The following is a 10,977-nucleotide window of genomic DNA, read 5'->3' on the forward strand; positions in this document are numbered from 1 at the left end:
GGTTGTAGTGTCAAGGATCAGGTGCAGCAAATCTCCTATCTGGAGGTGGTGAAGAGAGTTGAAGAGGCAAGAGGCCACAGTTCTGAAGAAGATATGGCGCTGGATGCACAGCAACCAGTTGCAGTGTTATACGTCAAAAGTGGATTTTATAGCATTTATAGCCACAGTTATTAATTGTACAGCACAAGTGTCCAAGAAGCCCACGTAGCTGGACAACATTATATCTGCAGCCGAGAAGTTTTTTGGGCTTCCAAGACTTAACGGCAGTAGCACTGCACGGACTACTGTCATCAGAAAATGTCCCGACCTCATAGGATCTTTCTGAAGGTGTTTAGGGACCTGATTAGAACAGAAAAGCAGGCTAATTTAGTCAAATGTAAACTTCGTTATTGATAGTTTGTATGATTTATTTTTATAAACTGTATATATGTATTATTTTTACTGCATTTTTTTTATTTGGTTATTTGTATTATTCACCTGTACAGTAGGTGGCGGAATGCACACATAATTGTTGCGAACGCCATTATACCAAAGAGGAAGAAGGTTGCAAGAGCAAAATGGCAGCCTCAATTGAGAGTTTGTTCGTTGAAATAGCAAGCCTTGAAGAGCCTATTGAAGAGCTGCAAACTTTAAAAACGGCCGTTTTATCAATACCTGTAAGCGCCCTTAGGGATACAGTGAGTGGACTCCGGCTTGAAGTGATTTTCTCTCTTTTGAACACAAATGACAGGTCTGTAACCGCTGCACTGCTGAGTCAAGCCTTAATACTAACATTAGCTAGCTATTTAGCATGGCAACAAACTCAAACGTTTAGTTAGCGAACGTTAGCTTGGACAGCTTCCTTGCAAAATAGATAGCACGTTCATGCAATTTAACTTAGCTAGATAAGTATAGCTACATACCTAAACCACTGTCTCCTGACTCGCTCGCTGACTTGGGTATGAATGCTAACGTTACTCTTGACTAGCTGGCCTTTTCTTAGCTAGCGCTTTCCAAAGATACACAGCGCCTTCATTAATGCAATGTAAGTAGCTAGATAAGCTAACGTTACTGGCCCTTTCTTAGGTAGCTAGCTGTGTTGTCAATGGTTTAAAGCTGCAATCCTAGTTGCTACATCCATTTTATGACTTATATATGAATTTTATATATATACCCGTTCATTCTTGAAGAATATATTGTAACGACACTGGGTTTATAAGCGCGGATATCGACTGCAGCTTCAGCATGCTTTTGCAGCACAGTCGATAGCACGCTGGACTTCGGGCTAGAAGGTCGAGGGTTCGAGACTTGCTCCCTGTCTGTTTCATTACAATATATTTTATATGCTTCATGAGCTTAGTTAAATTGTCGTAGTTACCCCATCAGATCCTAGAAAATACAAGCTTGTTTTACTCCAATGTTTGTAAAAGTAAAGAAACACTGTATAGCCTCCAAATATAGTGTGCATTCAGGAGGATGCAACATTTTGGAACGTTTAGGTAGAAATATGCTATGTAGAACAAATATGCCCCAGTCTCCGATATGTAGAATAATGAATCACGTCGGCTCTATTCTCTGCATTTCTATCTGGAACCTTAAGAACATTTTGCAACTGAATGTGGCCCAGGTTAAAACTATAATTTTGATGTCATGGATGGTAAGTTCTTGCATCCATAGCTCTCTGTGAATGTGAGTGGTTACATTTCTCCAAGCCCTTCCCTCAGCTTTTTACCAAAACACAGGCTTTGTTTCAATTAAGGATTTTAGCTTTAATGCAAAGTGCGTTGATGTAGCTGACAGGTGAGATGTGAGTATGAGTCGTGCATGAAAGATTTTCAATGACGAAGTCTCGTTAATTTCACAGAGAGAAAATTGAGCTATGCGTGGACATCCTTGGTCGAATCCTGCTCGCCCTCAGCCCTGTCCACCTGGCCCAAAACTGCAGAGTGGAACTTCAGGCTGGACTGAAACATCCTGATGACACAGTCAAAATACTGGCATTGACACAAGTATGTTACGGCTGTCATGTATTAATTTTTTTATTTCACCTTTCAGCCTACCAGGTAGGCTAGTTGAGAACAAGTTCTCGTTTACAACTGCGACCTGGCCAAGATAAAGCATAGCAGTGTGAACAGACAACAACACAGAGTTGCACATGGAGTAAACAATAAACAAGTCAAAAACACAATGGAAAAAATAGTCTATATACATTGTGTGCAAAAGGCATGAGGAGGTAGGCAAATAATTACAATTTAGCAGATTAACACTGGAGTGATAAATGAACAGATGGTCATGTGCAGGTAGAGATACTGGTGTGCAAAAGAGCAGAAAAGTAAATAAATAAAAACAGTATGAGGTAGGTAAATTGGGTGGGCTATTTACCGATGGACTATGTACAGCTGCAGCGATCGGTTAGCTGCTTAGATAGCAGATATTTGATGGCGCACCGTAGGAAACGGTTGACTCAAACACTGCAGCTTAAAAGCTGAGTTCCGTTTTGTTATTAAATAGGCTTGTCTCTGCTGCCCTGGGTCAAAATAATAAACTACAACTTTCATATAAAGGTCATTCCACCAATTGGGTGCCCTTTGAGAAGTGTAATTTGGTAATAAGAAAAAAACATGCTTTCCCACAAAGCGGTTAAATAAAAAACAATGCCTATAAGTGTCTTAGTGCCAAATATAGTAACAGGGTTGACTTAAGTCGGCCATAAATTTCCTCCAGGGGGAATGTAAGCTTGTTTTTTGCAACAGGGAGTGGCAATTGAATGCAAGCTTCACCCAAAAAATGAAATTGTTAAACAAATTATGGGTAACGGGGTTGATGTGTTATGATCGAGCCGCTCAGTGTCCCACCACAAAACCCCAGACAATTGCCAATAACAGTAGAACCAGCCCAGTTCAAACTACTAGCACTATTCCACCCCACAAGACATTCCACCAAAGATCTCTTCACAATCCCCAAGTCAAGATCAGACTGGGAGGCGCACAGTACTACAGAGCCATGACTACATGGAACTCTATTCCACATCGGGTAACTGATGCAGCAGTAGAATCAGATAAATAAAAGATAAAAAATTACACAGTGGCTACAACGGTGTCCTCTCCGTTCAAAAATATTCCTCCACCACACCTTGGGACTCGCTAAATGAATCATCCTACAACAATCTCTCACTTTTCCGATCAATTTCTTTTTCTTTTCTTAGATTTAGCTTTCCCTGACTTAGTCGCCATACTGATTGATCTATAAACAGCTGAATCTGCGCGTTTACCAAAACAACGCTGTGCGTAAAATGCGTAGCTCCTTCCGGAATAAAACTTCAATAGCGAATGACTCTGTTTACGCCGGAGTTTACGACATGGGTTGGTCTTCCAACACACAACCATTGCATATTGCCGTTTACTTCAGCTCATTGGCTATCTACCCAGCTAGATTTCAAGACGATCAGTGATCATTGGGTTAAAATACAGTCAATCAATGAAACAGTGGTCATATCATTGGTGCACAGAGATGTCATTACTTTTACTGTTGTCTTCAAATCGGTTTCCTTCAGTCAATACGTCCCATGAAATGTCCCATCAGGTTTGGTTGTTACAAACAAACCAGTTGATTGCAATGAAACCAAACATGACTGGAAAAGTCACGTTTTGTGTGGGTTATTTACCTGGAATGTGTCGTTGAAAATGGAATGAGACTGAATTCACGACACAAGCGGTTCACAAAATGTTTTGTGTTAGGCTATAAAAATGGATTTTATCAAACAAAAGATCATTCATTGTGTAACAATGAGCATTGGGATTGCAAACAGACGAGGATGTATGCGATTTTGTTACGCCTGTGCTGGTTGAATTGTATTTTTTTTTTATGGGGCTCTATGCTCAGATAATCGCATCGTATTATTTCGCAGTAAATCCTTTTTTAAATCTGACAATGCAGTTGGATTAGCAAGATTCTAGGCTTTCGATACATGTGAGACACTTGTATTTTCATGAATGTTTAATTAACCTCTTGCTCCTACCTGGCACGCAGGCGTCCCATCTAGAGATCTGGAAATGCAAATGCACTACGCTAAATGCTAATAGTATTAGTTAAAACTCAAACGTTAATTAAAATACACATGCAGGGTATTGAATTAAAGCTACACTCATTGTGAATCCAGGCAACAAGTCAGATTTTTAAAATGCTTTTCGGTGAATGCATGAGAAGCTATTATCTGATAGCATGTAACACCCCAAAAGACCCGCAGGGGACTTAAACAAAATAATTAGCATAGTCGTCGCTACACAAACCGCACAAATAAAATATAAAACATTCATTACCTTTGACCATCTTCTTTGTTGGCACTCCTAGATGTCCCATAATCACTATTGGGTCTTTTTTTCAATTAAATCGGTCCATATATAGCCTAGATGTCGATCTATGAAGACTGTGATAAACGGAAAAAAAATAGCGTTTCATAACGTAACGTCATTTTTTAAAAATAAAAAAGTAGACGATAGACTTTCACAAAACACTTCGAAATACTTTTGTAATGCAACTTTAGGTATTAGTACACGTTAATAAGCGATACAATTCATCAGGAGGCGATGTAAATTCTATAGGTGTCCGTCTGGAAAAAATGTCCAGATATTTCTCAACCAAAACATCCGGTCGGAGACCGGAGGGAATCGGTTCCCTTGATTCGGTTTGGCCAAGAATCAAAGCCGAAGCAAATGACAAGGCTCTAGACATTGTGTGGAAGCTGTAGGTACTGCAACCTCTGCCTCATTTAATTCGGTTCTTCTTGAACAATTCCTGGAAGTGGCGCATGGATATTTATTTCCATTTTCAGTGATCAGATTTTCCTGCACTTTTCGATGAAACGCACATTCTGTTAGTCACAGCAGTGATTTAACCAGTTTTATAAACGTCTGAGTGTTTTCTATCCACACATACTAATCATATGCATATACTATATTCCTGGCATGAGCAGCAGGGCGCTGAAATGTTGTGCAATTTTTAACAGGATGTTTGAAAAAGTAGGGGGTAGGAGTAAGAGGTTAATATGACTATTTATGTAGCGATCACCGTACGTTGTGGAATTTCAGCCCGCTACCGGGTTCCGTGCTCAGAGAGGTTAACTACACATGGTTGATATCATCTAGCGGAAGCTATACTGTTACACTGGCAATACTAAAGTGCCTATAAGATCATCCAATAGTCAAAGGTTAATGAAATACAAATGGTATAGAGGGAAATAGTCCTATAATTCCTATAATAACTACTAAAACCTCTTACCTTGGAATATTGAAGACTCATGTTAAAAGGAACCACCAGCTTTCATGTTCTGAGCAAGGAAATTAAATGTTAGCTTTTTACATGGCATATATTGCACTTTTACTTTCTTCTCCAACACTTTGTTTTTGCATTATTTAATCCAAATTGAACATGTTTCATTATTTGAGACTAAATTGACTTTATTGATGTATTATATTAAGTTAAAATAAGTGTTCATTGTTCATTCAGTATTGTTGTAATTGTCATTATTACATATCGGTCGATTAATCGGGATCAGCTTTTTTTGGTCCTCCAATTTGTATTGGCGTTGAAAAATCATATTCGGTCGACCTCTAGTGTTCACAGTAAACGCGCACTGGAAGTTCCACAGAATTTTCACAATGTTCATGTTTGCACTCAGCAGACCTGAAATGTGCTCAATGCCAACACATTTTTTTTTTTAGAGAGAACATTGGGAGGGACCTACCTGAATTTGTTTCAAAATGTTTAGCTATTTTCTGCTATTAATGAATACATCCCTGGTCTGTCTGAGCCTAGAGCTGTTCACTCTAGCTGTCATGGTGGCATAACTTAATACAAAGATCAGCCATAATCACTAACATTTTCATTTTCTGCAGATTGGTAGAATGGTATTGAACCATGAGGCAGTAACAGAAATTCAGAACAACCAAGACATACTTCGGGAAGTGATCCACTGCATCAAAGGAGAGAAGATGACGGTGGCCAAAGAGGTTGGCATAAAGATGAAACATTTTTGTAACCACATGTTACATTTCAAAACCACTTGTTGCTCAAGACCAGTTAATCAATTTCACAGGCAGTACGAGCTCTTGCCAAACTTAGCCACTCCAAAGCTGGGTTAGATGCTCTATTCAGGAGCGACTTGCTGAAAGACCTCAAGGATGTGATGGCTACAAGTGATATTGTCAGATACAGAGTATATGAGGTACGCCCATTGCCACATGTTTGTCTGTTTCCTAATATGTCTAATCTCTTGGAAATATTCTTACCCATATGAGTGTTTGAAAATAGAATTGCATGGTGGAGCACAGTGATAAGCATCAGTTAAACATATGGTAACCTTATCATGAAGTTGCTCATACATTTGAATATTGCAGTAACTACTCTAGTAACAATATTTTAACATGTTTTTACGAAGTGCAAATTCCAATAAGCACAGTAATGGAAAGAAGTGTTTTTCTTAGTATAAATATGGTACAAATAGCACACCAAATATGGCTGCTGGTACCTATGCATTGAATGGGAATGTCAATTCTTCTGTTCAATATTGACTTGTCTCTCCTGTTGCAGCTGATAGTGGACATATCGTCTGTCTCTCCTGTCTCCCTGGGTTACTGTGCCAACAGCAGCTTTATTTCCCAGCTACTGGGAGAGCTGACAGGAGATGATGTACTGGTCAGGTAAAACATGGATAACCCACGCCAAACAGACAGACAATCTCTTGCTCCTACTCTCTGTCACTGGCCACACAGACGAACACACCAACTCCCCCTCTCATTTCCCTTTTATGATATGTAGTGACCTCTGTCTGTTTCAGGGCTACAGCCATTGAGATGGTGACCACACTTTCCCACAGTCAGCATGGGCGCCAGTACCTGGCACAGCAAGGCATCATGGATAAGATATCCAACATGATCACTGGAGCAAAATCAGACCCCTTCTCTAGTTTCTACCTGCCAGGTGAGGAAGTTATGAGTTCATCTCACATTTGCATTTTAGTAATTTAGCGGAGAGTTATAGTGTACAGTATACATGTTCATACTGGGCCCCAATGGGAATCAAACCCACAATCCTGGCGTTGCAATCACCACGCTCTATCAACTGAGCCAGATGGGACCATGATGTCTCCCACACAGGGCTGGTGAAGTTCTTTGGGAACCTGGCCATCATGGACAGTCCCCAGCACGTGTGTGAGACCTACCCGGCTTTCCAGAACAAGGTGTTTGAGATGGCCATCGACCCAGACCCTGTTATGACTGGAGTGGCTCTGGACACACTGGGGGTCCTGGGCTCCACTGTGGAGGGAAAACAAGTCCTGCAGAAAACAGGTTTTTATTTTGTATGTTGGTTTGTTTGTGTTTTGTGTCACTGCATGAATTCCTTATTACAAACAATTTAGTAACTGCAGTAGATAACAATTACTCACTTTCTGTTTTGGTTTGTTTGTGTGTTCAGGTGAGAAGTTCAATGCTGTGCTGAAGAGAATGAGCCAGCTGGCCAGCGGTGGAGCCACCGAGCTGCGAGTGCGCTGTCTGGAGGCCATCTCACTCCTAATCACTCTGCAGGTCTGTCTGTCTCTGTATCTCAGTGGTGTGTGTTACCAGATTTTTAAAAAACAATTTTCTACATTGTACAATTTTCTACATACTAGTGAAGACATCAAAACTATGTAATAACCATAAAATATTAAACAAATCTATAGTACCTGCAAAACAAGAGGCGACTCCGGGATGCTGGCCTTCTAGGCAGAGTTGCAGAGAAAAAGCCATATCTCAGACTGGCCAGATAAGCAAAAGAACACAGACACTGGACAGGGGAACTCTGTCTAGAAGGCCAGCATCCTGGAGTCACCTCTTCACTGCTGACATTGAGACTAGTGTTTTGCCGGTATTATTTAATGAAGCTGAAGACATGTGAGGTGTTGTTTTAGACACTCTAATGTACTTGTCCTCTTGCTCAGTTGTGCACCGGGGCCTCCCACTCCTCTTTCTATTCTGGTTAGGGCCAGTTTGCACTGTTCTGTGAAGGGAGTAGTACACAGCATTGTAGAAGCTCTTCAGTTTCTTGCATGGGATAGCCTTCATTTCTCATAACAAGAATAGACGGATGACTTTCAGAAGAAAGGTCTTTGTTTCTGGCCATTTTGAGCCTATAATCGAACCCACAAATGCTGATGCTCCAGATACTCAACTAGTCTAAAGAAGGATAGTTTTATTGCTTCTTTAATGAGCACATGTTTTCAGCTGTGCTAACAATTGCTAAAGGGTTTTCTAATGATCAATTACTCTTAAAATTATAAACTTGGATTAGCTAACACAACGTCCATTGGAACACAGGAGTGATGGTTGCTGATAATGACCCTCTGTATGCCTATGTAGATATTCTGTTAAATTAGCTGTTCCCAGCAGTGTAGACATTAACCATGTCTACACTGTATTTCTGATCAATTTGATGTTATTTTAATGGACAGAATGTGCTTTTCTTTAAAAAACATTTCTAAGTGACCCCAAACTTTTGAACATTAGTGTTTCTGACTTGTTTTCAATGAGAATGACCGATCTACAAGTTGCATTTGTTTCTGAAATGAGTCGGGTCATACATAAAACGACATAATGGACCTTGTGTAAAAAATGCTGTGTCTGTGTGTGTACCAGGCTGAACAGCAGACAGAGGACCTGCTGGTTCTAACAGAGTCCTGGTTCCATCTGCTGTCTAACCAGCCTATGGAGATGATCCGGAACATCAGCATCCAGCCCTTCCCTGAGCTCCACTGTAGTGCTCTACGTATATTCACTGTGAGTGGATGGTCAGGAATTAGTGTACACATTACTGAACTTTTTTTTTCTTAAAAACAGAACAAAGTAACTGCGGATATGTTTAAGCACCATACTACATATTTTTTTGTATAGAATCTGATGTAAGAATACAAACTCATAAAATGGTTGCTTCCATCTGTTTTTGATTATATCAGTGGTACCTTTTTTATGAACCCTTTGTGATTTTGGCCCACTGTTGTAAAAGACCAAGTGTCATTGAGTTGGGTGATTTCATGAAAACACAGGAATTGTTTGTTCATCATTTATTGCCTCACTGGCTAAAACTCAAGAATTTTGTCTATGGTGTCTTTGTTGTGTTGCAGGCCATCGCTCCCCAGCCATGGGGTCAAAGGTTAATGATTGGCACGCCAGGGTTCATGGAGTTCATTGTCGACCGTTCGACTGGTCCGACCAAGGAAGCGAAGGATGCTAAGTTTGAGCTTGTGGGTGCGCTGGTGAGCTCTTCCACAGCAGCGGACATCTTGGGTAGCCAGCACTACTTACGCCTGCGGTCCTACCTCCGAGAGGGAGCGTACTATGTGACCGCTGTGGCAACAGTGACCACAGAGGGAGCAGAATGAGAGAAATGGGGAAAATTTCAAATGACACGTTATTCTCAATATAGTTCACTACCTTAGGCCCTATTCAAAAGTAGTGAGCTGTATGGATAGTAGGTTTAACTTGAGACTGCTACCAGACCAGGACCAACGAGACTCAATTCTTGTTATTTTATTAGATCGCCTGAGATGCATTTACTGTTACTTTTTCTAAGTGGAATATTTGCCCTTATTAAAGAGGAAGCATATTGAAAATGACAATCCAATAGTTTTATGATTTTTATATCACACACTTGCATAAGACAGACTTTCCAAAACATTAGTAACCCTTTTGCACTCAGACCAAACTCAATTCGTTGGCATGGACTCCAAAGTGTCAAGTGTTCCACAGGGATGTTGATTCCAGTGCTTCCCACAGTCATCAAGTTGGCTGGATCTCCTTTGGTTGGTGGGCCATTCTTGATACGCATGGGAAACTTTTGAGTGTTAAAAACCCAGCAGCATTGCAGTTCTTGACACTCAAACTGGTGTGCCTGACACCTACTACCATACACCATTCAAAGGCACATTTTTCCTTGCCCATTTACTCTCTGAATGGCACAAAAACACAATCCATGTCTCTGGCTCCAGACTTAAATCCTTTAACCGCCTGTGTGCTCTTTCATCTACACTGATTTGAAGTGCATTTAACAATAAGGGTTCATAGCTTTCACCTGGTCAGTCTGTCGTTGAAAGATCAGGTGTTCCTAATGTTTTGTATACTCAGTGTACCTACAGGCCTTTTCTCAACTCTTCTGTATCCCAGAAACTGATGTGGTCACCATATGTATGTGTGAATTAATAGGTGAACGGAGGCATTTCCTCTCTCGATTGCCGCTGGAGGATGCTCAGATGTATCCTAACGCGGAAGAATTTTCAAAATTAGCCTGTGACGTGTATTTCTTAGAGATCCCCATTAGCTGCTGCCATGGACAGACCAGAGTTCTCCCTATCTTAGCTACTATTGATTCAACATGTTTTGACCAAAAGTTTACAGTCCAGTGTTACTCCAAGCAGTTTAGTCACCTCATATTACTCAATTTCCACAGTCTTGCAATATTTAGTTGAGGATTAGTGAATGTTTTTCCAATATGTAGGACTAACTTATTCCTTGCCATGGATTCTGAAACTATCTGCAGCTCTTAAGTGCTCCAGATGCTGTAGTAGCTGATGTGTATAGTGTTGCTTCATCTGCATACATATACATTTTCTCAAAGCCAGATATATATATATATATAAAAAGGGGGGCCTAGACAGCTGCCCTGGAGAATTTCTGATTCTACCTGGATTATGTTGGAGAGGCTTCCATTCAAGAACCCCCTCTGTGTTCTGTTACAAGTAATTATTTTATCCACAATATAGCAGGGGGGTAAAGCTATAACACATTTTTTTTCAAAGGTAGACTATGATCGATAATGTCAAAAGCTGCAATGATACCCCTTTTAAATAGCTGTTGGAAGTTGCATTGGAGAAAAAGTAACAATACGCTACTTGTCATTTTCTCTCTACAAATGCATAGCACAACTATAATGAACAGAAATATAAATGCAACATGTAAAGTGTTTGCT

General features: G+C 40.3%; 1 protein-coding gene across 1 annotated transcript; it reads left to right on the forward strand.

Moving 5' to 3' along the window:
• Positions 1 to 518: 518 nt before the first annotated feature.
• On the forward strand, positions 519 to 9,631 carry psmd5 (proteasome 26S subunit, non-ATPase 5). The gene is made up of 10 exons (XM_046369695.1): positions 519 to 730; positions 1,844 to 1,988; positions 5,874 to 5,987; positions 6,074 to 6,202; positions 6,568 to 6,677; positions 6,815 to 6,957; positions 7,134 to 7,325; positions 7,453 to 7,562; positions 8,652 to 8,792; positions 9,137 to 9,631. The coding sequence occupies exons 1-10, from the start codon at positions 558 to 560 to the stop codon at positions 9,392 to 9,394; spliced, it is 1,515 nt and encodes a 504-aa protein (XP_046225651.1). The 5' UTR covers positions 519 to 557; the 3' UTR covers positions 9,395 to 9,631.
• The last annotated feature ends 1,346 nt before the right edge of the window (positions 9,632 to 10,977 follow it).

Source organism: Oncorhynchus gorbuscha, linkage group LG11 (assembly GCF_021184085.1).
Source record: "Oncorhynchus gorbuscha isolate QuinsamMale2020 ecotype Even-year linkage group LG11, OgorEven_v1.0, whole genome shotgun sequence".
Lineage (NCBI taxonomy): Eukaryota > Metazoa > Chordata > Actinopteri > Salmoniformes > Salmonidae > Oncorhynchus > Oncorhynchus gorbuscha.

What these genes read in the sequence shown, in the direction of transcription:
- psmd5 (XM_046369695.1), top strand. Translation starts at nt 558, where the DNA reads ATGGCAGCCTCAATTGAGAGTTTGTTCGTTGAAATAGCAAGCCTTGAA. An exon ending in CTTTTGAACACAAATGACAG is followed by an intron (nt 731 to 1,843) that starts GTCTGTAACCGC and finishes TTAATTTCACAG; the next exon opens with AGAGAAAATTGAGCTATGCG. An exon ending in GTGCTCTACGTATATTCACT is followed by an intron (nt 8,793 to 9,136) that starts GTGAGTGGATGG and finishes GTTGTGTTGCAG; the next exon opens with GCCATCGCTCCCCAGCCATG.